Source organism: Solanum verrucosum, unplaced genomic scaffold (assembly GCF_900185275.1).
Source record: "Solanum verrucosum unplaced genomic scaffold, falcon-dt-bn FXZP01000003.1, whole genome shotgun sequence".
NCBI lineage: Eukaryota > Viridiplantae > Streptophyta > Magnoliopsida > Solanales > Solanaceae > Solanum > Solanum verrucosum.
In genome coordinates this window covers 262456-289228 of record NW_026020120.1, presented here as the reverse complement: position 1 = coordinate 289228, position 26773 = coordinate 262456, and the positions used below count along the sequence as shown (strand labels likewise).

The following is a 26773-nucleotide window of genomic DNA, read 5'->3' as shown; positions in this document are numbered from 1 at the left end:
ACTCCAAGGAGGCCCATAACAAGATCTCAAACCAAGGAGTTCAATGATAAGCTCAATGGGCTTCAATCGCTGATCCAAAGGTTTCTTATTGGGGAAGAAGAGCTCAAGCCCAAGGGAGAGGAATTGTCCAAATGCTACAATTATTTGGTGGCCCAAATTCAAGCCCAAGATGAGGAATTTTAAGGTCCAATTTCGTGCAAAAAAGGTCAAGAAGAGTCCAAGAATCAGCCACAACAAGAGTTGCTTTCTGCCCAAGTTTTGAGAGAAGACTAGTCAAACTTTCCAAGATTGTCAAGATTCTTTTCCTAGTTGGGATTTACCTTATTTATTTATTTATATATAGGTTATTAATATTTCCCTTAGTCTATTTATGGTCTCCTAAGTACCATTTAATGCTTTCCTAGAAGTACTAAATTTGTTCCTAGTTAGGTTACTTTATTTCCTTTCTAGAGTAGGATTCCTTGTAATTGTTTTTTTTAGGGTTTGGCTTCTTGGACGTTTTTCCCTTCTCCTATATATAGGAGTCCTTTTCATTCATTAAAGACAATTTTTAGATTGATATTAATAATATTTGAGAGAGTTCTTTGAACCTTTGTGACTTGTTCTTTGAGAATTTATCTTTAAACCTTTACTAGTTTCATAGTTTAAGGTATAAAGTAACTTCTTCTTGTGATATCTTTGGTTTCTTTTTGGTATTCTTTAGAAGGTGATTAGTTTCTACATACTAATTATTGTCTTTAGTTACTCATAAAGCGGTCAAGATCCGAATCTATCGTTTTGATTCGTTTTCTCAAGTAAAGGCGTTAGATTTCTTCCATAAATCTATACGTTGTTACTTGGATCTTTTCAAGGCCTTAGAACATCTAATCTTTGGAAATTCGTGGATCTTTCCTTCGAATTTCCCATATCTTTATTTAGTTTTTTTTGTTTCTTTTCTTTGTGCTTCCGCATTCTAATATTTAATTCTCTATTTGTGATCTCCCTTAACCTTGCTGTTATCATCTTCTCGGACTGCATGGTGTTATTTTACTTGAGCAAATGGCCTGTCAAGGATCTAATACATACTTCTTATTGAGCCCGTTTGTCTGATAGTTCAATAGGGTATAAGGCACCCTTTTTCAACTCGTTATCGGGCTGTGAACCACAGCTGACCAGACGGAGCCACTAAGGCAAAGCCAATAAGAGTAGTACTAGATCTGACTATACCTCGATCTCAGAATCAAGTATAGAACCCATAACAAAATTCCTTTATATTTTAATAAAGCTTAGATCGTTCATGGTCTATATAGGAAAGAAGTTAGTTATTCAACATTGATATGAGATCTTTAGCCAGACATAGTTCTGGCTAGGAAAGACAAAGCTAAAAGAAAGACTAAAAATAAAAATACCTTATAAAGATGGTTGTCACCAAAGTCCAAGATGTGAAGAACTGATCGGATTTTTATCTATAATCGGAAATCGAAACAGTGCTTACAAGATATAGCTTTTCTAAGATTTACAACTCTCTAAAAGAGAGAGCATTGATTTTTCTGATTTTTTTCTAGGAAAGCTAAGGCTTTTATAGACAAAAAGAAAAACAGAAGGAATCTATGTACAATAAAAGGGGTCCCACTATCGGGGTCCTTGAACAGTGTATCTACTGTTAATGAATAGTGTTTCTACTATTAAGTGGGCTCTGGGCAACAGTGGATCTCCTGTTGAGTGGGCTCAAGCATTTACGGTGTCATCTTCTTTATGTCTTTTCTTTGCCATGTCTTTTATCCATGGCCTTCATTTTTGCAAGAATTCTTCTGCATTTTGTAGTTCGGTGGCAGACAATATATTGTCTGTTTCAACCTGCTGTGACTCTTCTGCGATATCATCGTTACTTGTCTCACTCCGCATTGAAGTGTCTGATTTATCGATCTAAGTTATGGTTTGAAGTAAATTTCTTTTTACTTCTTCTAATAGTCATTAATCATGCTTTCCTTATTTCCCTCTTGAAAGGAGATTCTTTTGGCAATATGCCTTACCGAGTTATCATCAATAATTCCTTTTTGAGGAATTTTATTATATTCAGTGATTCTCTCGCTATTGGTATCCAAAAGCTCCTGACCAATTAATTGCTTGGTTTAGGGATCTTGTTTCATTAGTTTGTCCCAAAAATTATTGTAATAGGTCCTGTAAAGGCAAGGAATATTTTCCTCTGTGAATCCTACTTCAGGAATCCATTTGTGAATCCACGGTATCGAAAATTCAATAAAGAAATAGATTTGATCTATCTTCTCTAACCAACAGATATGATCTGGATGATACAATTTGTTTAACTCCGGTGACACTTTTTGTCCATTCTTTGTATAACTTAAGGAACTGTTCAAGTAAAATTTGAACAGTGGGACCGTGATATGACCACCAATTTATAAACGAATTTGGAATTGGCTATGCAAATAACTTTGTGCACACTTTTATGAACCAAGTGTGTTTATGTTTATCATTGTTATAATAGAGCACTTTATCAAATGCTTGGATATAATCCCAATACGCGAAATTCAATCTAGTATTGTTGAGGCTTATCTGCCTCTCCTTCATGGTAGAAATACCCCAGTCTTCAACATATATAACCTGTTTAATAATGATTTTTGAGAAGTTATAAACTTTCTCATGTGGGCTATAACCTCTACCGGAGAAGAGCTGAAATTCTGCACTTCCTGAGCTTATAAAGATTTCTTCATAATATGACCGAGTTTTGTATGACTCCCCCGGATAATATAATCCGTTGATTAAGTACCTTTGGAATATCTTTCAAGGTTCATCTTTTCTCTGAAGATCAGAATTTTTTAAAAGAAATATCATTTCTTTTTTCTATAATTTTTCGTAGGATTTGATATCATCAGTATCCTCTTTTGTGATGGAAGAAAAAGTATCCTTTTGCTTTTGAGCAGCCAGCATGTGACCGTATAACAAACTGTTTTTTGGAATATCTTCCAAATTGATCATTTGCCTTGAACTGGATGAAGATTCTTCTTGGGAAGAAATCTTTTTGTTTATCAATGTCCTTCTTCCCATTTGTATGACTGGGGAATTTGATAAGGATCTATATGATGATCCTTGATAAGACTGTGAATTGGTTGTGGATTCATATGATGGTCCTTGGGATGATCTTCCCCTTCATCTGCCCTTAGTATGAATCCATGGTGGATCCATCCTGCAAACATAACAATCTTTAGTCATTTAGAGAAATAATCGGTTAGATATTCTTCTGGGTAATCAAGGTTTAGAAATCTTCGAAATCTTCTTTCATAATATCATTAATAAGTTTTACAATAATAAGACCTTTCAGATCTCTTGGTAATAAAAGTACCTTGAGGATAGTTTTATCATCGAAAAAGGCTTCGAAAAATATTTCATTGAAGGTATTCTCTAGATAAGAAATCCGGTAAAGATTTATCAACTCCCTTTTTATATTGAATCTCAAAGTCAAAAGGGACTAATTGAGCTTGCCACCTTGCAAATAATAATTTCGAAGCATCATGCTTGAAATCTCGATCAAACATAAATTTGACAGATTGAGCATCAATTTTTATCAAAAACTTCTGATTGTATAAATCATCCTGAAACTTCAAAACACATTTAACAATAGTTTAACATTTCATAGGGCACAGTAGGGTACTTTTTCTAGGCCTCATTCCACTTTCCAGAATGAAACTGATCAGATATTCATTCTTATCATTGGGATTAATTTTCTTTAAAATCCCACCATAACCAACATTAGACGCATCTGTCTCAATAATTTTTTGCCAAGTAGGGTTGGCAAGGGCTAAGCAAGGTAAAGATTGAACTCGCAGTTCAATATCCCTTACAAATACTACAAAAAAAACAGTGTTTAGCGACGGATATTAGCGACGAATTAATTTTCGTCACTATATAACAACGGATTTGCAACGAATTAGCCATTTCGTTGCAAAAATTATAAATAATTTTTTGAGTTATAATATAGCGACGGATTGGCGACAAAATATGTTTTTTTCGCTAAGAAATAGCGGGAAACTTTGGCGCCCTAATTTTCGCTACGGATTTTGCAACAAAGTAGGTGTTACAAATTTATTAATATTCCGCGATGAAATTAGTGACGAAAAAGTGTTGCTAGAATTATAAATATATTTTTATGGAATTTAAATTATGTAGTGACGGAATTATCCGTCGCTAAAATTTAATGTAAATAATTATATTTATTTAGTAGCAACGGATGTCATGATCCGTCGCTAAGTTTGTTGCAATTTTTTTAACCAAGTCATCAGTCCGTAGAAAACACAAAAAGGAAACAAAAAATTACTATCCGTAAAAAATAGGGTTTTCTCTTACTGAAAGCTCCCATCTAGCTGAAGCTCAGGTGAAAGCTCTTGGTGAAAACTCTGTATTAGGTGAAAGCTTTGTATCAGGTAAAATTTCTCTTAGTGAAAGCTCCGTCTCCTTCTCCTTTTGATTTCTCCTATCTCAGGTGAAATGGCTCCCGTCTCAGGTGAAAGGTGAAATTGCTCTTGTCTCCTTCATCCTCAGGCGAAAGGTGAAATTGCTCCTGTCTCCTTCATCCTCAGGTGAAAGGTGAGCTTCTGCCTTTGGTAATTTCTCTTTTTTCATCTGTTCGGTGAGCTTCTAGTGCGATGAAGAGGAGGGCGTTGAGTTCTATTTGGTGAAAAACAACTAGGGAACGGGATGTGGTTATCAGGGATATGCCAAAATTAAATGTAGTGCACTCGCTTGCTTCTATACTTTGCTCTAATTTCTGATTTTGAATGTTTTTCAAATTTTGTTTAGTCTCTAACCTCTCTTGCTTCTGCTTTGCTCAGCGAAATTCTTGAAATCTTATTTTGGTGGTGAATTAGTCTCCAAGCTGGTCACTGTATAGTCGCTGCCCAGAGAAAGGTAACGTTTCCTTCATAATTTTCTCCTCGTCTTCTTCTATTTCTGATATGTCTCGCTACTCTGTTGTTGTGTCACTGTTGTTTGTAGATGAGAACTGATGACTTCAATTTGTTATATATGTGTTCTTAATGGATTTGCTTGATTCATATTAATGTGGAAGTTGGGTTTTGTCGTTTAGTATTTAGTATTGTCCCTTATTTGTTCCTTTGTTTGAATCCTTTTTCGGTGACTCCTCTTCGATATGTCGTAGAATCTCTGTTCTTCGTTTTCATTGTCTGTAAGCCCAGGTTTTTCATTCAGTTTTGCTACTATTAATGATGCTTTCTTTTCAAAATAAGTATAGAATCTTGAAGCTAACTAAGGTGAAAGTTGTTTGTGTTTTTGTTTTGTTGATGTAGTAGATTGTTTTCAAATCCCCTGATCATTCTACGAATTGAATTTATGTTTCCATCTGCCTAAATTTTAGTGAAAAATGCCCACTGTTTGTAATTAAGCTTATAAGGTGTGAAGTCATGTTACTGTCCAGATTGTAGTTTGCTTTCAAAGTCGTTGCCTATATCTCTTTTCTGATCATCTCGGCATGTTGTTCTGCTTGTATTTTCAATCTTTTTAAGTCCTTAAAGTTTGGCCTTGTTAAAAGGTTTGATATTGGTATAAGTATGTGTATGTTCTTGGTGAGTTAAATAAAATGTCACAGGTCAATCTTTGTTGGCCTTATTGTTCAATTCATAAAAGATTAGATGTAAACAATTAGGAAGTCACTGAATTTTCTTTCAGCAGTTATTAAAGTAGTATATGTTTGCTTTTGTTTTATTTGATAGCTACTAGTTATCCTTTCTTTCCTTAAACTCGTCTCTTGTTTATTTATTATACTTAATAGCTACTAAGTTATTAAGTATACAATAGAGTAACTTCTTTTTAGATTTGGCGAAATAGCTTGAAGAGCATTTTAGCTTCTGATTTAGTGAGCATTAATTTAGCTTCTTCTTTTCTATCTTTTATTTCCAAGTTTTATAATTACTATATATATAGGTAGTTCTAGGTGTACATGTTTATAATATGCACCATTTGTTTAGAGACAACTATCTAACTATTGCTTTTGCACATACTCTTCAACTTGGTATCCATCTTTACATCCTTATATTTTATTTGAGTAGTTAACTTGTTAGTTTTTCATTTGAACGAACTAGGTATCTTTGATTTTTAATATATTTTTTTCATTGCTGCATCAGTTTAGCATTTTAGATGTATGAAATTATGTCTGCTTTCATTTGATAATACAACTACTAATATTCTTGTGCAATTCTCACGGGACAAGTCTTTCACCTTGCAAGACCTTGCTTCTCTACTTTGACGTAATTTCTCTTATCTTCATATATTATCTTTGGTAGATAGGAGTTCCTTTTAGCTTTTGAAAATGTTACTATTATTTTCTGAAATTGTTTGTTTTATTTGTGTGTTTAAATACGTTTTATGCTTTAAAAATAACCTCGAAATGATTTGATTCAGTGAAATCAGGAAGGATTTTTTGTCTTACCTAATACGCTTGAGTTGGTTAGTGTTGTATGGTTCATTTGTAGAACTTAATTTAGTTTGAGTATTTTGGTGTTGAATATACTGATTTAGGTGATTTGGGGTTTAAAATTGCAGTTTCGATTGAATTTTTCCTCTACCTCAGCTTCCCGTCTCCTTCATCTATGATAACATGGGCAGCATGGATGACACTAACATGAGTGGCATATACCCCTCAAGATCATTCACACGGAGTCAAGCAAAGGATCTCCAAGGCCTACAAGCAATGTTCATGAAAAGGGAAGCATTAGAGGAGCTTGAAGGTCACCAAAGAAAGCATACAATGTGTGTAAGGTACATCAAAATGAGAAGGAAGAAGGAAAGAGGCCATGTGTGGAAATGACCATTTCATGAATTCAAGAATTCACAAAAGAAGGCAACCAAACAAGGCCCTTATCTCATTAAGGGTAAAATTGTCAAAAAGTGTCTTGTTTATTTTTTTTAGTATAAATAGTAGTCTCTTTTATTTTGGGAAGACTTAGACTATATTGAATATTGACTCTCAAATTATAGTATCTTCTTAGTGAGTAATTAGTGAGTAATTAGGGTGAACTCTTGGGATTGCTTGTTAACTTCTTGTGTTTGATTAATCAAAGTGTTACCCCTTTGTGATTCTTGGTTTCATTTGATTATTCTTCCTTGGGTTGAATTTAGGTTGTTGAAGTCAATTGGGAGGTGAGGGTTTTAGTCCCTTGTTGCCCATAATTTCAATAACTTGAGTATTAATCCACATATCCTTTCTTTCTTTATTCCTTTCCTTCCTTGATCGTTATCATTTAGTATCAAAGCCTAGGTTTAGATTTGTTCTTACAAATCTAGTCTTGGTTTAAAAAAAGAGTCCAAAAAAATTGTCAAAAAAAAAAGGATCTGATTTTTTTTTAATTTTGATTTATTGTTTTTGACACTAGATCCTTGTTCCCTAGTGTTTTTTGAGTCTAGGTTTCAAATTTTGTTCAATTTGGAGTTGTAGAAGTGAAGTTACCATTGAAGGGTTTCAAGCTTTTCAAACTTTTCAAATTTTGAAAATGGGTCTTTGATTGAGGAGAAATTGGAGGTTAATAATTAATGGGCTTTGTTCTCTTAGTTGAAGGGATGAAAATCCTAAATTTTGAGCCAATTTCGAGTTGATTTGAGTGTATTGGGGTTTAGTGTGTGTTCTTGGTGTTCTATGTGTTCTTGGTGTCTTCAACTTGCTCTTGAAGAAGAAGAAAGAAGAAAGTACATTTGATCCAACTTTTCAAGTCAAAGTTGGTCAAAGGTATTTTTTTGGGGTCCATTAGTGGAATTTTGAAAAAAAGAAAGAAAGAAATAAAAAAAAATCTGGAAAAAAAATAAAATTGCCACGTGGACCGACACATCAGCAGCCAGCGCAGCAGACAACCTTCCAGCGATGCCCAGTCGCACCTGACGCGCGTGTGCGTCAGTTTCAGAGACCAAAACCTGCAGGTTTTTTTTAAGACCCCAAAAATATTCTAAGTATGGAAAGTTTTTGGACCTAGAAACTTTTCTAAGTGTCCAAACTTCGTGATTCTTTTTTCTAACATTTTTCCCTTCAATTCCCCAACTATTTAACAATTAATTATCATCTTTAATTACTTGTTAACTAGTTTTAATCATCAAATCATCCAATCAAAGTCTTACAAGTGATGGACTTCTTTGAGGCATAATTTTTTTTCTAAGTGTCCAAATTCACTTCTTCTTCTTCTAAACTCATTTTTCTTCTAATTTTCAGCTATTTAACAATCAATTAACATCTTTAATTACTTTTAACTAGTTTTTAATCATCAAATCTTTTCTTTGATCCTTCAAAGTAAGTAACAAGAAGTAATTCTTCTACTTTTGTTACTTGGTTTATTTTGAGTCCGAATTTTTTTTGGTACTTCTTTCTTCTACTTTTGTCATCTTAATTCGTTGATAACCTTCTTGATTCAAGTTCGTTAGTTTTTTTTTTCTTTTTTTGGGTCGTCCTTCTTTCAAGAGTCGCAAGAATCCACTCCATCACAAAGGATAGGTGATCTTGAGTTGATTGAACGGAGCTAGTTCACTATCAATTTTGAGACGACGCCATAGAAGGTGAGTTGAGAGCTACATACGAGTGACGTGAGGCTTTTCTACTAATCTCGTTTGTTGAGTTTTGATGGGAGGTATGGAGGAAAGGTTGGTACGGGTGGAAAATGAGAATAGAAGGAAAGCAATTCAACCCGAATATGAAGAGATAAGGAGGGCATCGGTGCATTCCACCACCCTTGCTCTGGGACAAGCTCATAATCTATGTTCTCCTCGACAAAGCCGAACGCGAAACTACCAACGCCCCACTTTCCAAACTCCCAACCCTCCAAACCACCTAAGACAGCCTACGCCACATCCAAATCCGCAACCCTATCACCCGCCACAGGAGAATCTTCCTTTTGTGGCCAGCCAAGTCCAATACCAAACACCATTTCGAAATGATTCAAATGCATCTTTTCATGAACCCACATCACATCCACAAAATGCACCACAAATGCCCTACCAAGACTACCAATACCAAAATCCTCTCTATCATGAAATTCATGAGGAGTTCAATAATGATGAGTTTTGGGAGCTTAGGGGTAGGGATGGAAATGGAGTACGAAGGGAAGGAGTACGACCTTGGGACTTGGGGTGGGACCAAGGCATGGGAGATCAAGAATATGGGAATAGAGGAGATAGAATGGGATATAGAGCAGATAGGATGGGATATAGAGGCGATAGGATGGGAAATAGAAGAAATAGGTTTAGGGAGAGGAATGATCATCAAGATAGGGGCTTGAACACTATCAAGGTCACACTTCCAAGGTTCAAAGGAAGTAGTGACCCCGATGAGTTCTTGGAATGGAAAATTCAAAGTGAGCGGATGTTTCTCACAAATAATATCTCAGAAACTTTGAAGGCGAAGTATGCTCTCACGCAATTTTAGGGGTACGCATCAACCTGGTGGGAGTCCAAGAGGAGGGAAAGGGAGAGCCATCATAACTACGAGTTACCTACTTGGCACGAGTTGATTGCACTTATGGAGTTGAGATACTTGACTCCAAACTACTACCAAGAGGTGCTTAAGAAGGTGTACATGTTGAGGCAAGGTACCAAAACTATGGAAGAATATTATGATGAGTTTGAGAACTTGCGGATGAAGTCTAAAATTGAAGAGAATATGAAATGTACGGTGATACGATTCGTGGCAAACTTGAGGTATGATATCTTGAAGCCCTTGAAGCTTAAGCACTATGAGACTCTTGAAGCGGCTTTCCATGATGCCTCAAAGGTAGAAGCAGATTTGAAAGAAGAAAAGTCATACAAGGCCAAAAGTTCTTTAACTTCCACATGGAGCAAAGGTAAAGATAATTGGAAGACCACATCCTCTAGGGAGCAACCTAAAGGTGGAGGTCAAGTTGCCCAAGTCAAGCTTGATTACAAATCCAAGGCAAGTGAGCAACCACAAGGAGGTAACTATGTTAAACCTAACTTTCCTCGACCCTCTACAATTCAATGCTTTAGATGCCAAGGGAGGGGACATGTTGCTAGTGAGTGTCCAAATAGGAGAACAATTGTTGCTCTTCGTGATGGATATAAGACTGAAGATGAAGATGAGGGTGAAGAAAAAAATGAGGGAGAGGGAGATAGGGGTGAAGGAGAGGAAGGTGCTTCAGGGGATGAAGAAAAAAGGTTGGACGAGAGGGTGAATTTTGCTTGCTTCATGAAGAAGGAAAAGTCTTTGCTTGTTGATGATGAAGACTTGAACATGAATGTCAATCTTTCATGTGTTGTGAGAAGAATTATGGGAGCCCTTGCAAAAGAAGAACTTGACCAAAGGGAGAATCTATTTCATGCTAGGTGCAAAATCCAAGATAAAGTGTGTTCTTTAATCATTGATAGCGGGAGTTGCACCAATGTGGTGAGTAGTTCCGTAGTGGAGCGCATGAAAATACAAACCAGCAAGCATCCCAATCTTTATAAGCTACAATGGCTCAACGAGAGTGGAGAGATGAAGGTCCTTAAACAAGCAAGTATTCGGTTTAGTGTGGGAAAGTACAATGAAGAATTGGTTTGTGATGTGGTTCCCATGTTGGCATGTCACCTACTGTTGGGGAGACCTTGGCAATTTGATAGAGATGTTGTAAACCAAGGGAGATCCAAAAAATACACTTTTGTGATTGAAGGTAAAAAGTATGTGCTTGCACCTCTCATTCCATATCAAGTGAATGAGGACTATCGGGCTATGAAGGTGCTTCAGGAGAGAATAAAAGATGAGGCGGCAAAAGGTGAAGGTGAAAGTTCCACCATCGTTCCAAAGGAGGGGAGTGCCTTGGTTAAAAATAATAAGAACATGTGCATGATAGCAAAGCCAAGCAAGTGTTTAAAGGGTGTGGATGAGGAATGCTTTCTAGTGTGCCTTGTCAACACCAACATTTTGTTACATGCTAACCAAGATACTAGCACTTTGCCTAGTATTATTTCTTCTCTTTTGCAGGGCTATGATGAGCTATTTCCAGATGAGATGCCCGCTGGATTACCACCCTTGAGGGGAATCGATCACCAAATAGATTTTATACCGGGTTCACAAATCCCCAATCGTCCAGCTTATAGGAGTAACCCGGCAGAAACCAAAGAGCTATCAAGGCAAGTGGAAAGCCTAAGTCCTTGTGCCATACCGGTAATTCTTGTTCCCAAAAAGGATGGCACTTGGAGAATGTGTATTGATTGTAGAGCCGTAAATAAGATCACGGTGAAGTATCGACATCCCATTCCTCGACTTGATGATATGCTTGATGAGCTATGTGGTTCCATTATTTTCTCCAAGATTGACCATCGAAGTGGGTATCATCAAATTCGTATGAAACTGGGTGATGAGTGGAAGACGGCCTTCAAGAAAAGTTTGGGTTGTATGAATGGCTTGTGATGCCATTTGGATTGACGATTGCCCCAAGAACTTTCATGAGATTGATGAACCATGTTCTCAAACCCTTCATCAACAAGTTTGTTGTGGTGTATTTTGATGACATACTTGTGTATAGTAAGACAATGGAGGAATATGTATCCCATTTGAAACAAGTGTTTGATGTCCTACTACGAGAGCGTCTCTTTGCTAATTTCAAGAAATGTTCATTTTGTGTTGATAAAGTTGTGTTTTTGGGTTTTGTGGTTAGTGCAAATGGGATTGAGGTTGATGACGAGAAGGTGGAGTCCATCAAGACTTGGTTGACCCCAACTAGTGCAACTGAGGTAAGAAGTTTCCATGGGTTAGCAAGTTTTTATCGGTGATTTGTGAAGGGCTTTAGTTCAATTGCTGCTCCTTTGACCGAACTGATCAAGAAAGATGTACCTTTAGTATGGGGTGAGGAGCAGGAGAAGTCTTTTCAAGCCTTGAAATTGATGTTGAGTTCTGCACCCTTGCTCCAACTACCCAACTTTGACAAGACCTTTGAAATTGAATGTGATGCTTCAGGTGTTGGTATAGGTGGTGTGTTGATGCAAGAAGGAAAACCATTAGCTTTATTTAGTGAAAAGTTAAAGGGAGCTACACTCAAGTACTCAACTTATGACAAGGAATTGTATGCACTTGTGCGAGTGTTGGCTCATTGGCAACACTACTTGTGGCACAAAGAGTTCGTGATAAGGACCGATCATGAGTCCTTGAAGCATCTCAAGAGGCAATCCAAGTTGAACCAGCGACATGCTAAGTGGGTTGAATTCATTGAAACCTTTCCATATTTGATCAACTACAAGCAAGGCAAGGAAAATGTGGTAGCAGATGCTCTATCACGAAGGTTTGTATTGGTCAATACCTTGGTTTCTAGAATGATGGGGTTTGAAAGCTTAAAGGGATTCTATTCTATGGATTCCGACTTCAAAGATACCTTTGATAATCTTAGTCAAGGGAAGCGAGTTGATAGGTACCAATTGGTTGATGGTTTCTTGTTCAAAGATGGCCGAGCATGTGTGCCCATGAGCTCATGGAGAGAGTTATTTGTCAAGGAGGCTCATAGTGGTGGTTTGATGGGACACTTTGGGGTACCAAAAACACTTGATATTCTTAAGGAGCAGTTCTTTTGGCCCAAGATGAAGCATGATGTGGAGAGGATTTGTGGACAATGTCTAGAATGCAAGCAAGCCAAATCCACAACTAGGCCCCAAGGTAAGTATATTCCTCTTCCTACTCCAAATGGTCCGTGGATGGATATTTCTATGGACTTTGTGTTGGGACTTCCTAGGACTAAAAGAGGACATGATAGTATATTTGTGGTAGTGGATAGATTTTCTAAAATGGCTCATTTTATTCCATGCCATAAATGTGATGATGCATCCCATGTAGCATCTTTGTTTGTTATCAATGTGCTTAAATTGCATGGAGTCCCTCAAACCATTGTTAGTGATAGGGACTCCAAGTTTCTTAGTCATTTTTGGAAGAGTCTATGGGGTACACTTGGTACCAAACTTATGTTCTCTACTTCTTGCCATCCTCAAATGGATGGACAAACCGAAGTAGTCAATCGGACTCTTGGAAGCATGCTTCGATGCATGATTAGAGGAACCCAACTACTTGGGAAGACCATTTACCCTTGAGTGAATTTGCATACAATCGGTCTTTCCACTCCTCTATTGGAATGTCTCCATTTGAGGCATGTTATGGTTTTAAACCTTTGTTTCCATTAACCATGATTCCTTTGTCTAGCAATGTTGTTGTGAGCCTAGATGCCAAGAAAAGGGCAAAGGAGATGATGAACATTCATGCCAAGGTCAAAGAGGCCATTGAAAAGAACAATTCAAAGGTGGCCATTCAAAAGAATCGAGGGAGAAAGGAAGTGATCTTCAATCCAGATGATTGGGTGTGGGTGCATTTCCGAAATGAGAGGTTTCCACAAGTACGAAAAAGGAAGCTAAGCCCAAGAGGGAATGGACCCTTCAAAGTACTCAAGAGAATCAATGACAATGCTTGCATGATTGACCTACAAAGTGAGTATAATGTTCATAATGTTTTCAATGTTAGTGATTTGTCTCCTTGTGTTGTAGGTGATCCTTTGGATTCGAGGACGAATCATTTTCAAGAAGGGGAGGATGATAACATGGGCAGCATGGATGACACTAACATGAGTGGCATATAGCCCCCAAGACCATTCACACGGAGTCAAGCAAAGGATCTCCAAGGCCTACAAGCAATGTTCATGAAAAGGGAAGCATTAGAGGAGCTTGAAGGTCACCAAAGAAAAACATACAATGTGTGTAAGGTACATCAAAATGAGAAGGAAGAAGGAAAGAGGCCATGTGTGGAAATGACCATTTCATGAATTCAAGAATTCACAAAAGAAGGCAACCAAACAAGGCCCTTATCTCATTAAGGGTAAAATTGTCAAAAAGTGTCTTGTTTATTTTTTTAGTATAAATAGTAGTCTCTTTTATTTTGGGAAGACTTAGACTATATTGAATATTGACTCTCAAATTATAGTATCTTCTTAGTGAGTAATTAGTGAGTAATTAGGGTGAACTCTTGGGATTGCTTGTTAACTTCTTGTGTTTGATTAATCAAAGTGTTACCCCTTTGTGATTCTTGGTTTCATTTGATTATTCTTCCTTGGGTTGAATTTAGGTTGTTGAAGTCAATTGGGAGGTGAGGGTTTTAGTCCCTTGTTGCCTATAATTTCAATAACTTGAGTATTAATCCACATATCCTTTCTTTCTTTATTCATTTCCTTCCTTGATCGTTATCAATCTATTTCCTCTAATTTGCCTTTGTTTTGAAGGTATACCATCCGGTGTATGTGAAGCTCGAAGAAAGACATAGACATCCGGTAAGTGTTCTATTTCCTCTTTTTCTTCTTCTTTCCACTGTCATAAAAAGATTTTCTGTTGAAGTTAGAAAAGGAAAATGTTTCTTCAACCATCTCATATCAGTGTTGGAAGAAAAGGAAATGACGTGATGAACAAAAACCAGTACAGATAAAAAGAAAAGAGAAAAAAGTAAAGAACAAAAAAAATTTAGTAAAAAGCTTCCACCTGAAAGGAACCAGTGATGTTCTTATAGCTTGGCTATCTTATTTGTCTTGATTCATTCTCTTCTATCACTCATTATTCTTTCATAGCTTCTTTCTTACTTCCATTTTCATGTTCATCTTTTTCACATCAACAACACTAGTATCATTTCCTTAATTTACAAAGTCAACAGTTTGAGTACAACTATTCAATTGTTCCATTGTGATATCTTTTCAGTCTGGAAGAACAAGTTTTTACTGTTATTTCTTTTGAGAAATATCTATAGTTTTATACGACTAGTTAGACTGATGACTAGTGGTTCTAATCAGGCATGGTGAAGTTTGTATTTTTTTTTAGATGTCTTGAGTTCTATTATTTATTTTCTGATTTAGGTTTGCCAGGTCTTTGTTAATGTTCTTCTATTTTCTGTCATTTGATTAAAGGTTCTCAATGTTGGTGCTCTAAGATATAGGTAGTCATTTGACGTTTTGAGCTCAACTAGTAACTAATTTGATCGAAAAAAATGGTTCAAAGATGCCTAATTTCAAATCCCTTGGGCTTTTGCTAGAGCTTTAAGTCCTTCGGCTTCCTTCATCTTTACATATAAATCCCCATCTATTATCTGCTTACGTCTGTAGAAATCAGCCTCTGCAGTTACTTTTTGTGCCTCTGCTTCTTTCTCCTTTCCGTAGTGAAATGCTTCAGCTTCTTTTTGTTTCTTGTAGAGCTCTCAATTTGCTTCTTGCACCTTTTAGACCAATGAGGCATTAGAAACTTCAAAGTTAGGATTTTTTTTGTAAGTTTTATGTTTTATGTAAAAAGTAATCTAATAATAATTGTGTCTAATCTACTTTCATGTTAAATTACACTGATAGTGTGAATTATTGTCGATTCTTACATAATCAAAGATGTTACTTTCTCCATTCCAGTTCATGTTCTTGTTAATAACCAGCACAATCTGATGTTAAAATATAGCAGGCACTACTGTTCTACCCTAATCAGAGGATCTGGAAGTAAGCCTTACTCTTTATTTTTACCCCTGATTTAGCTCAAAATTTAACTATCGAGGTATTTACTTTACTAAATGTAATTAGGAAGATGCTTGTTGTCATTGTGTCCAATTTGCTTAAGCAAATTTAGTTTCTTTATATGTGTTTTGTGTTTTGTTATTTGTATGCTTGTACGTTATTTGTATGCTTGTACTACTCGTTCCTTATTTATAAAAGAAAGTATATATAGTTTATACTCTAAAGTAAGCTGGTTGGACTTAGAATGCTTTATGATTCTGTAAGTTGACTGAAATTAGAATTCTTCAGTAAGGAATTTTTTTTTTTAGGTAAGCTTTTTTTCAGCTTTCCTAGTGAGAAATTTCAGTTTCAGCTCCTCATTTCTTTAATTCACAGGCACAAGAGATCAAATTCCAATTGTTGTGAAAGTTGTTGAATGAATCTATTTCATTCTAATTCGAGAAACTGTTTTTGTTAGTTCGATCTCTATATTTTGACTAAATTTAATGAATATGAATTAGAGTACCTTTTGGTCAATCAACTAGTGCTTTTTTAGTAAAAGTTTTGTTTGTTTAAGAATTGACAGGAACATGAATAATCTAGAGCGTGGTTGGATGTATGAGAGATTGGATGGTCGTGGGGCTATAAACTCTAGTTTCATAACCGGTGTAGATAAGTTTATCCAGTTTGCATGTACACAACAGGATCACTTGAGTGGTGACAAAGTTAGATGTCCATGTAAAAAATGTCACAACTTTAGATTCATGCATGTTGAAATCGTTAAACATCACCTTTATAAGACTGGATTTGTTGATAACTATTTTGTTTGGAAGCATCAAGGGGAAAAAGATGTGATCAATGAGATTTCCTCAGGTCAAGATTTGCATGGTAGTGATCAACCTGAATTAACATATGATAATCCATACCGACAAATGGTTTTAGATGTTTCGTGTCCCAACTTTTCCCAAGGTTCAAGTTGGCAATCTTCTAGCAATATTGAACCTCAGCCAACTCATCCTTGTGAACCTTTGATGGAGGAAGATCCTAATCCCGACTCTCAAAAATTATATGATTTGCTACAAGCAGCTACTCAAAAATTGTATCCCGATTCTTCTCTCTCTCAACTTGTGCTTGTCTCTCAGATGTTAAATATTAAAATGGAGAACAATATGTCACAGAGAGGTTATAATCAAATGATGCAATTGTTGAAAGAGGCTTTACCTGAAGATAACATGGTTCTTGATAGCTATTATCAGACCAAGAAGCTAGTCCGTAGCTTGGGTTTGCCAGTTGAAAAAATTTATTGTTGTGAATCAGGATGTATGTTATATTAGGGTGATGATGAACACCTTACATGTTGTACATTCTGTGGCCATGAGAGATACAAGCGTCGTGTCGGCTCTCGTAAAAGGAAATTGGTCCCTTATAAGAAAATGTATTATTTTCCTTTGATTCCTAGATTGCAAAGATTATATGCATCCCCTGCTACTGCTACTGACATGAGATGGCATCATGAGCATACAAAAGAGGATGGTGTAATGCATCATCCATCAGACTCTGAGGCTTGGAAGCACTTCAATGAAACTCATTATTTTTTTGCTGTGGAACCAAGAAATGTAAGATTGGGGTTATGTACTAATGGTTTCCAACCATTTAGTCAGTCTGGGAGTAAATACTCTTCATGGCCAGTGATTTTCACTCCTTACAATTTACCTCCAGGGATGTGTATGAAAGAGGCTTATATGTTCTTAACAGTTATTGTTCCAGGGCCAACCAATCCCAAACATAAAATTGATGTTTATCTGCAGCCTCTGATAAAAGAACTGAATTTGTTATGGGAGATAGGTGTGGAAGCATTTGACATCTCAAAAAAGCAGAACTTTCAACTAAGGGCAGCTTTAATGTGGACAATCAGTGACTTTCCAGCATATTCTATGTTATCCAGATAGAGTACTGCTGGTAATTTAGCATGTCCCTATTGTATGGAGGAAACACAATCCTTTAGATTGAAACATGGTAGAAAAACATCATGGTTTGATTGCCATAGGATGTTTCTCGACCAAAATCACCCATTTAGGAGAGATCGTAAGAACTTTCGTAAAGGCAAGACTGTCCAAAGATCATCACCACCCTATAGAACAGGAGTAGAATTATTGAACCAAATTTGTGACTTGGGCATAAGGAAAGTAACACACTTAGATGCAAACGAAGTTAATCGAAGATTATGCAAGTCTTGTGGATGGAAAAAGAAAAGAATCTTTTGGGATTTGCCTTATTGGAGTTCTAACATGATTCGACATAATCTTGATGTCATGCATATTGAGAAAAATGTCTTTGATAATGTGTTTAACACAGTTCTTAATTTTGATGACAAAACCAAAGACAATCCACAATCACGTCAAGCTATGGTAGAATATTGTGATCGACTTCAATTGGCAAAAGACAGTAGTGGAAAATATCCCAAAGCTGTATATACAATAGACAAGGAAGCACGAGCTATCTTGTTCAATTGGGTGAAAGGCTTAAGGTTTCCAGATAGGTATGTTTCCAATTTGGGTAGATGTCCAGACACAAATGCGAAAAGGATATTTGGCATGAAAAGTCACGATTGTCATGTGTTCATGCAACAACTAATGCCTATTGCTTTTCATGAACTACTTCCTAGTAATGTGTGTCAGGCACTTACAGAATTGAGCTTATTTTTTAAAGATCTTACTTCCACCATTCTACGAGTGGATGACATGGAGAGATTGGAGAGAGATATTCCACAAATCTTATGCAAGTTAGAACGTATATTTCCTCTTGGGTTCTTTGACTCAATGGAACATCTTCCTGTGCGCATTCCATATGAAGCAAGGATAGCTGGACCAGTGCAATATCGATGGATGTATCCTTTTGAAAGGTAAATGTGAAACTTTATGTCACTTATGACTAGTTTGCCATACATTCATTTTCTAATGTAATGGTCCATCCATTTTCTTTATTTAGGTATTGGGAACTCTTAAAAGGATGATTGGGAATAACGCTAGTGTAGAGGGTTCCATTTGTGAAGCGTACTTGATGACAGAGTCAACACAATTGTTTTCTCATTATTTTGAACCTCATGCCATGACACGTAATCATAATGTGGAACGTAATAATGATGGTGGTGTTGTGGAAGATCTTGAAGGAAATTTATCAATATTCTCCCATCCAGGTCGAGTATGGGGAGAAGCAAAAAAAAGGGATTTATCCCTTGAAGAAATCAAGGTTGCCCAAACTTATATCTTACTAAATTGTGAGGAGGTTGAGCCATTTGTGAGGTAACAAAAGTTAGTGGTATTTTCTTAATGATATAAACATATCTTTATTCACGACTATCAAATTAAACTTATTTTACTATGATGAAGTATGTTCATGCAACGTTTGCAAGAAGAATTTCTGAATCTATCTCAGGGTCAAATAGATGAGAGCCTTGAAGCAAATTTCTCTACATGGTTCAAGGAATTTGTAAAATTTCAAAACTACTATCTTTTATGTGGTAATGTGCTTAACTTGACTTCGGAAATTTTACTAAGTCTTACAATTTTTTCAAAATAGGTCCGATGCAATCCCATAGAGAATAAATTCTTGAGTAGTCTTTCCCGTGGACCATTAATAAGTGCTACATGTCTTTTTGTTTATTTTGTTAATAGATACAAATTTCACACAGAATGTCATGGTAGCACAAGATCAACAATGAATAGTGGAGTTTATATCTCAGATTCAAATTTTGGTGATTATTTTGGACGGATAAAAGAGATTATACAAGTGGAATACCCTGAAGCACCTTTGAAGCAAACTGTATTATTCAAATGTGAATGGTTTGACCCAACTATGAATGTTGGTGTCAAAAGGCATAATCAGTACAAATTGGTTGAGATTAATCAACGTCGTCGATATAAAAAATATGAGCCTTTTATTCTGGCAATGCAAGCAACTCAAGTGTGTTATGTGTCGTATCCGAAAAAGAAAAAGGACAAAGATGACTGGGTAGCTGTATTGAAGGTCAAACCTCGAAATGTTATTGAATTACTTGATGAGGGAGTGCAGACAACTTCAGAACTGAATGTTCCATTCCAAGTTGATGAAGTTGAAGTCCACGAGATAGATATGACTGTTTCCATTGATGAAAACATACTCTTAAATGATCCAAATGGGAATACACTGGAAATGGATGAACCCATTGATGATGGTTTATTGCAAGAGCATCATGAAATCCAAATAGAATCAACAGAAGAATATGAAACCGAGGAAACTGAGGAGGATGAGGAGGATGAAGATGATGAAGAGGATCAGGAAGATGAAGAGTTTGAAGAAGACATAGCTAGTGACTAGTGCTTGATAATCTACTTTTGTATTTTCACCGTAATTTGTTTGTATTAAGTTTTCTCCAAATATTCTCATTTTCTTTAGTTTATGTTTTTCAAATTACGGTGATTAAAATCAGTAACTCTTGGATTTTGACCATGTGTGTTCTATTTCTTATTTTAACCTTTATTTAAATCTACTTGTAGCATTAATTAGTGTTATACATACCAGGTAACTGTATGTTCCATTTGAATGAGAGTTGTTTTGTGATGCTTTGGATGCCTAGGAAATCTCCACATTCACCTTTTCCCCCTTTTTAGCTACTGTCTTTTCATTATCATTGGTCATTTTACATTGGTTATGGAGTTTCTAGTGCCACGTGTGGTGTTTTTGATGGCCAATCCAAAGAGAGTTTGTGTTCTTTTCCTTGGTACAGGGAAAACTGAAACAAATGTTATGCTTTGTGGTCATTTTACATTAGTGTTATACCTACCAGCTTTGATGACAGAATGTAACCATCAGGCCTAGGTGCCTTATCAGAAACACATGATCTAATGGTATTCAACTTTTCAGTCTCTTAAAAGGCTTCTACAGTTCCCTAATATCCTTTTCTATGATTGTATTCAATATTTTTAGAGTCTGATATAGATTTCTGAAGCTCATTATTTGTGTAAATCCTCTAACCAAACTCAATGATAACTATTTCACTCTTTTATATGCAGGCATAAGTGTTTTCACTTGATCTACAAGCTTTTTTAGAGGTATTTTTAATATTTCAGCACACTTCAATGAGGTAGCTTAATTTGATTTATACTAATGATAAATGTTTGACTCTAGTTTCTGTTTTTGCAATATTTCTTTTTTTGGTGGAACAAACTATTTGGTGATAGTCATTTGCTAGTCTCATTTCGTTTTCATACAGCATGATACTATGTGGGTCTGCTTGTATTTTGTTTTGACATTGGATAAGTAGCTCCCATCCATCGTTGTTGTGTTTGTAGTTCCACATCACTGAAAGTTTCTTTGTTTAGACATGACAATAAATTTTTCAGGATGCTAACTACATTGTTATAGTTTTCAGGAAGCCAACTACACTGTTATATTTTTTTATAGGTATGGCTCAAGGCAGAGGTCGTGGGAAGTCCTTTGGTAGGAGTGGTCCTGCTATTCATGTAAGCATGCCAACTATTTCTATGCCCACTATAGTTTCTCCTCAACAAGGTGGTACCACAACCGTTGAAACATCAGATCAAAGTACCACCCCAACTATCTCTGAGACTCCTCCAGTTACACCAAATCAGAGCAGTCCCATAGGTCAGGGTCTGTCTACTCAGAGCATCCCAACAGGTTGTAGTAATCCAATTGCTGAAGGTGATCTATCTACTCAAAGCAACTCAAGAGGTCATACAAACACAGTTGATACTGATTCTAGTAGTAACCACTCACAGACCCTTATTTTTATAAGTTCTGCAGGGTTAGTCCACTCTTTTGCTTTTATCCTCATAACCTGTTTATACTTGAGTATAGTTAATATTGGTAGTCTTTGAATCCACAAGTCCGAGTAAACAAATTATAATTTAAGGTTCCCTGTTAAGCAGTGCTAATTAATGGATCTGAAAAATCAGCAGCCTACTATAATCTGAGTATTCTTTTTGTTAGCACTCACATATATAATGTCTGATTATAATAAAACTCCAAATATTGTCTTCAAATTTACACAGGTTGGAACCTTCTATAATATGCTCTAGTTTCATAACCAAGTCTTTCAGAAATGATGTTGATCCCAATGGAATAAATTGGAAAAGTGTTTCAAACGATGTAAAAGACGGTTATTTTGGAGAATTTAAGGTATTACTTTTCATCGTAGATAAGTTTGGAAAGTGTATTCATACTTATAGATAGGATATTGGTATATTACTTTCAAAATTTATTTCAGAAAAAAATCTATGGGGATGTTTCTATTAGTGAAAGTGAAGTGAAGAGACACTGGTTGGTCAAGGCCACTATAAAATACATAAATTTTATTTCTAAAATAAAAGGGGGAGGAGTTAGGCTAGGTTTTGTACCTGAGCATGTTTGGGAAAGATGGACACAACTTTGGGGAAGTAATGAGTCCACGAAAAAGTCAGAAACAAATGCAAAGAATCGTCGTGGCGGCCGTGAAGTTGTTGATGGGACTTACACGGGTGGATCTATCTCAATTGGAGAGCATCGCAAGAAACTTGTAAGTATATATTTCACAAATTATATAAGTAACATATTTAGGTTGTCTGATATATACACTTGTATCTAAATACACATTATGCAATCGATATTTTTGTATCTAAAAAGTGATTTTTCTTTTGTAAAGGCTATTGAAAAGGGTCGAGATCCAACACCAAGCGAGTTACATTTACACGTCTATACGCATGGTCATGATGGTAAATCTTTTGTTGGCGAACGCTCTTGAATTGTCCATGTAAGTCCAAAACTTTGAAACCTATCAGAATATATACATGTCATTTCTTATTAGAAGGGAAAACTTGGCTGAAAATGAACAGTAAATTAGTTGCATGGTTGGATGTTGTTGTCTTGCTGCTCAACAGATGTGTGGACTGTTTACTTCTTGATCTTTTGTAATTCGTTCAGATGTTAGAAATTTCTGAAAGTGTTTCGACTTATTATTAGACTGTAAATCAGTGGTGTAACTTGTTTGCTATTCATGTTGTTTGCTTGCCTGTTGTCTCCTTGTAAGTCCTCTTATTTCACTGTTTTGGTTGGCTGTGAAAGTCGTGGTTCAGTCATGAAGTCCGAAATCATTTTCTATAGGAAAACATAAATGGTCGTACATGCCCTGTTATCCTACATTACGAGTTATTTGTTTCCAGTTTGCTGTAACTAAGAAGTTGAGTTTAAACGAGTCAAAAAGCTACATGTTTCAAGTTGCTGAAGTATTCTTTTGTGTTGTTTTCTTTGTTAAAGTTCCTTCCATTCTAACTAGGCGACTGTTTGTTGTGTTCATCATCCTTACCCTTAAGTCGAGATAAGACAAAATTTTAGTGTTCACGTCAAAGTTAAGTTCGATCCAATGATATTTGGCTGCTTCTTTCTTCATGCTCCGACTTTGCTCTCCTTTCACTGTTCAACGTTGCGTTTGAATCAAATTTAAGTTTCCATTTTGTTTAGATTATAGTTGGAAAATGCCTACCATTTGTAGTTTTAAATATGAACTTCATAACATGTTTTCCTTATCTTTGTCTTGTTTTGGTTTTCATGAGGATTGTGTTAGTTTTCTTCACTACGGGCGGCTATTTCAGCATCTATTTTATGGCCCTCTTCCCCAGTCCAGTCGTTTCACTGAGTATCATAGAGGATTTCAAAATGTGCATGTTAATAAAAAAAAATATGTTATGAGAGCAGAAATGAGATCCAGATTTTTAGGATCAGTTTGTGGTAGCCTACACATGTTTTCAGCATCTGTTATGTGGCCCTCTTCCCCCAGTCCAGTAGTTTCACTGAGTATCACATAGGCAGGGCATATAGAGAAACAGTTGATGCCTTGCCACTGAGAGTGCTGAAGAGTAGCTTGTACATTGCAGCTGCTGTAGCATCCCCAAGTCTTTGAACAATCACATCTATGCATACCAGCATAGACACGTTGGCATACCACAAAAAGAAACAATAGAATCATTCTACTGCTAGGGATATTCAAGTGACACTTATAACCACAACAATCCTTTCAATTTTCATGAAACACTTGTGCAGACATAATAAAATAATGCTTAACCTTCTAGCTTTGCTATATCCTATCAAAAAGATTTTTAAAATTGGAAATCAAGATTTGCTACAGACAGGATATTCACAATTCAAGCTGCTGCTAATATGTAAGATGGAACAATGATAATCTTTTAGGTCACTATTTTTGTAACATACTTTTGCTTTATACTTCTTGTCCTGTGAGTATCACATAGCATTAATGCTGATGAATGGCCTGCACATCTTTTTTCTTTGCTAATATAGAATGATGTATGTCTTCCTTATACATCAAGTCAGTTACAATGCTGATGAATGGCCTGCAGAAATATAGAATGATGTTACAGTGAGTTATGTACTCACGAAAATGTCTTGAGCAGCATTGGGTATTCCCAATATAAGAACTATTATCCAAGGTTAAATTAGACATACAACATTTCTGCCTTTCCCTTCCATTATAAATTTATTCCTAATCTTTAATGTTTTCTCTTTATCTCAATTTATTACAGGAAAAATATGAAGAAATATATCGGGAAAAACAACCTCTCAATCTGATATTGATCAATGTGAAGCATACTACCGAGCTGCCGGGGGAGAAAAGAAGAAAAGAATATAACGGTCTTGGATCTGAAGCAAAAACTTACTATGGGCAGAATCTTTGTGCCTCATCATCTGTAGCAACTTCAGTTTCTCAATCAACATCGACAAGAAATATGGATGTGTTTGTGAAGGAAATGATTCCTGCCCTTACTAATCATTTTCTTCCAGTTATTATGGAGCGGCTACAACAAGTGGTTACTCCCATTGACAATCCATCACTTGTGACACCCATGGTGCCTCCTCCTGCTGCTACTAATGAGGACGAGGTTGATCCCTTAGTTTCAAGTGATGAGGGTATCCCTTAATTAGTCTCCTTTAGCTTTCATTTTTGGATGTTTGTGTTTTTCAAAAGTACAAATTGTCTGATAATAATAGTTGATGACTTGCTTTTGATGTTTTGCAGTGAAAGTATGTGATTAGGATTTTGCTATCTACAGATTTTGAACCCTCTAAATATTATTTTATATGAATGTTTGTTATTTTAGAGGTATTTAGTAATTGTTATTAATTTATTTCAGCAATGTATATTTAAAATAAAAAAATGAAATTATTTTACAAGAAAATTTTTCGCAACAAATTTAATGACGATTTGGTCGTTGCTATGATAAAATTTTGGCGACGGATTAGCAACGGAACATTTTAGTGGCAAATATGTTGGCTTAAATAACAGAATATTTTGCGACGGATTAATGACGGTAATTTCATCGCGAATTTATTTGAAATGACGAAATTAATTATGAAATTAGCAACTAACTATATAAGTATAACGACGGAACGGTCCGTCACTAAAAGTTTCGATGGACTAAATTTTTCGTCGCTAAGAGATTACTAACGAGCGAAATACTAATAGCCAAAAATCCAACGCAAATCCGGTTTAGCGACGGATTTCGTCAGTCGCTAAATGCTATTTTTTTTGTAGTGAAAGGTGGTATGACTATCAATCTAGGGAGATTTATGATTTTTCTTCAGCTTGTCATATAAAAGGTCCAAATCACGAGAAAGATTTTTATAGATAGGGATATGTAATTTAAACTTCCCAAAAATCTTTGCAATTGAGTCCTATCACTGATAACATCAAGAAATTTCGAAGCAAAGTCAATAGCTCTTTGAATAGGGGTGACTTTCCCCTGACAAATCTGATGTCCTAAAAATCGAACATTTGTTTGGAATAAACTCATTTTTTATTTTGAGATAACCAAATCATTTTGTATTACAATTTTCTTAAAAATATCAAGATGTCTAATATGCATTTCAAATGTTTTAGAAAATACTAAAACATCATCAATGTAGACAATAATAAAATCCATATATGGATTAAAAATATCGTTCACGATTTTCTGAAATTCAGATGGGGCATTTTTTAAACCAAAAGGCATAACATTCCATTCATATTGACCAAATAGAACATTAAAAGTTGTTCTATAAGGATGCTCTTTAAATATTTGGATCTGTCAATAACCTGATTTTGAATCAAGTTTTAAAAATATATTGGCATCATATAATCTGGAAAGTAAATCTCTTTTGTTTGGAATAGGATACATAATCCACTTTAAATACTTTTTAAAGGTTTATAATTAATAACCAATCTAGGGATAAATCGTTCCCTTTCAGCAGCATTATTAACATAAAAGATTGTGCAAGACAAAGGGGATTTAGAAGGTTTAATCAAACCCTTTTGTAAGAGATTATCAATCTCATTTTTGCAAAATTCTACTAACTCAGCGTTCATTTGGCAGGGCCAAGATTTAGTAGGGATATCATCCTCAGAAAAGTCTTCTTCATACGGAAGAGTCACAATGTGCTTCTTTCTATTCCAAAAAGCATTGGGGGTGATCTGGACAAATATCAATGCCAATTTGTTCAGAAATTAATTTAATTTTTTCCATCACTTTTGTAGATTTCAGAGAATCGAATATATTCATACTGAATAATTCCAATTGTAAAGAATCCACATGATTCTGCTTCATATTAATCAAAGCATTAATATCTCTGGTTACCGAATTTGTAAGGAAAGAATAAGTTATTTCATTATCTATATAAGTAGAAGAAAATCCTTTTGAGTCAATACCTGTAAAAGGATAAATAACATTTATAAACGGGGTTCCAAGTATGATTGGTGGGTATAATTAATTTTTAACTAGGAAGAAGAAATGAGGAATGCAGACTTTATTATGACATATTTTTGCATTAGGCAATTTATACTTTATATCTAAAGCAAGTCCTGATGCAGAATTGACCAAATGAGTAGTTTTTTAAAAATATTTCGTAGGCACTAAGCCTTCCTGAATACAACTAACATCTGCACCACTATCAATCATGGCAATGTTAGTAATCGAAAAATTGTTATCAATCAAAATAGTACATTTAACATACCATTTATGAGTAGTAATAATTTACATCATTCCCAAAAACATATCTTGCTTAGGGTCAAGATTAACAAGTTCTTTTTCAATATGATTTTCAGAAATACCTTTATTTATTGAAAACTTGTCTCTAGAATTATGCTACGTCGTTTATTGAAAACTTTCCTATTTCGTTGGACCCCTAAGCTACGTCGTTTAGACCCTAAATTATAAGGTTTTAGTCAGTTTAAGCCTAGAAACATAACAAGAACTTACCTAAGTCAAATCATTAATCAAAAATAT

The 26773-nt window shown here is 35.6% G+C and overlaps 2 protein-coding genes and 1 pseudogene across 2 annotated transcripts; all 3 read left to right on the top strand.

The window, feature by feature from the left end:
• The first annotated feature begins 9505 nt into the window (after nt 1-9505).
• LOC125825725 (uncharacterized) lies at nt 9506-11392 on the top strand. Its single transcript, XM_049505038.1, has one exon. The coding sequence runs from the start codon at nt 9506-9508 to the stop codon at nt 11390-11392; it is 1887 nt and encodes a 628-aa protein (XP_049360995.1).
• Nucleotides 11393-16057: 4665 nt separating this feature from the next.
• Nucleotides 16058-17416, top strand: LOC125825724 (uncharacterized). The gene is made up of 2 exons (XM_049505035.1): nt 16058-16702; nt 16802-17416. Exons 1-2 carry the CDS (start codon nt 16058-16060, stop codon nt 17414-17416), a joined length of 1260 nt encoding a protein of 419 aa, XP_049360992.1.
• Nucleotides 17417-20911: 3495 nt separating this feature from the next.
• On the top strand, nt 20912-24433 carry LOC125825723 (uncharacterized; annotated as a pseudogene).
• The last annotated feature ends 2340 nt before the right edge of the window (nt 24434-26773 follow it).

Coding starts and splice junctions, on each gene's coding strand:
- LOC125825725 (XM_049505038.1), top strand. CDS start 9,506: ATGGAGTTGAGATACTTGACTCCAAACTACTACCAAGAGGTGCTTAAG.
- LOC125825724 (XM_049505035.1), top strand. CDS start 16,058: ATGAATAATCTAGAGCGTGGTTGGATGTATGAGAGATTGGATGGTCGT. Junction 16,703..16,801: donor CTTTACCTGAAGATAACATG/GTTCTTGATAGC, acceptor ATGTTATATTAG/GGTGATGATGAACACCTTAC.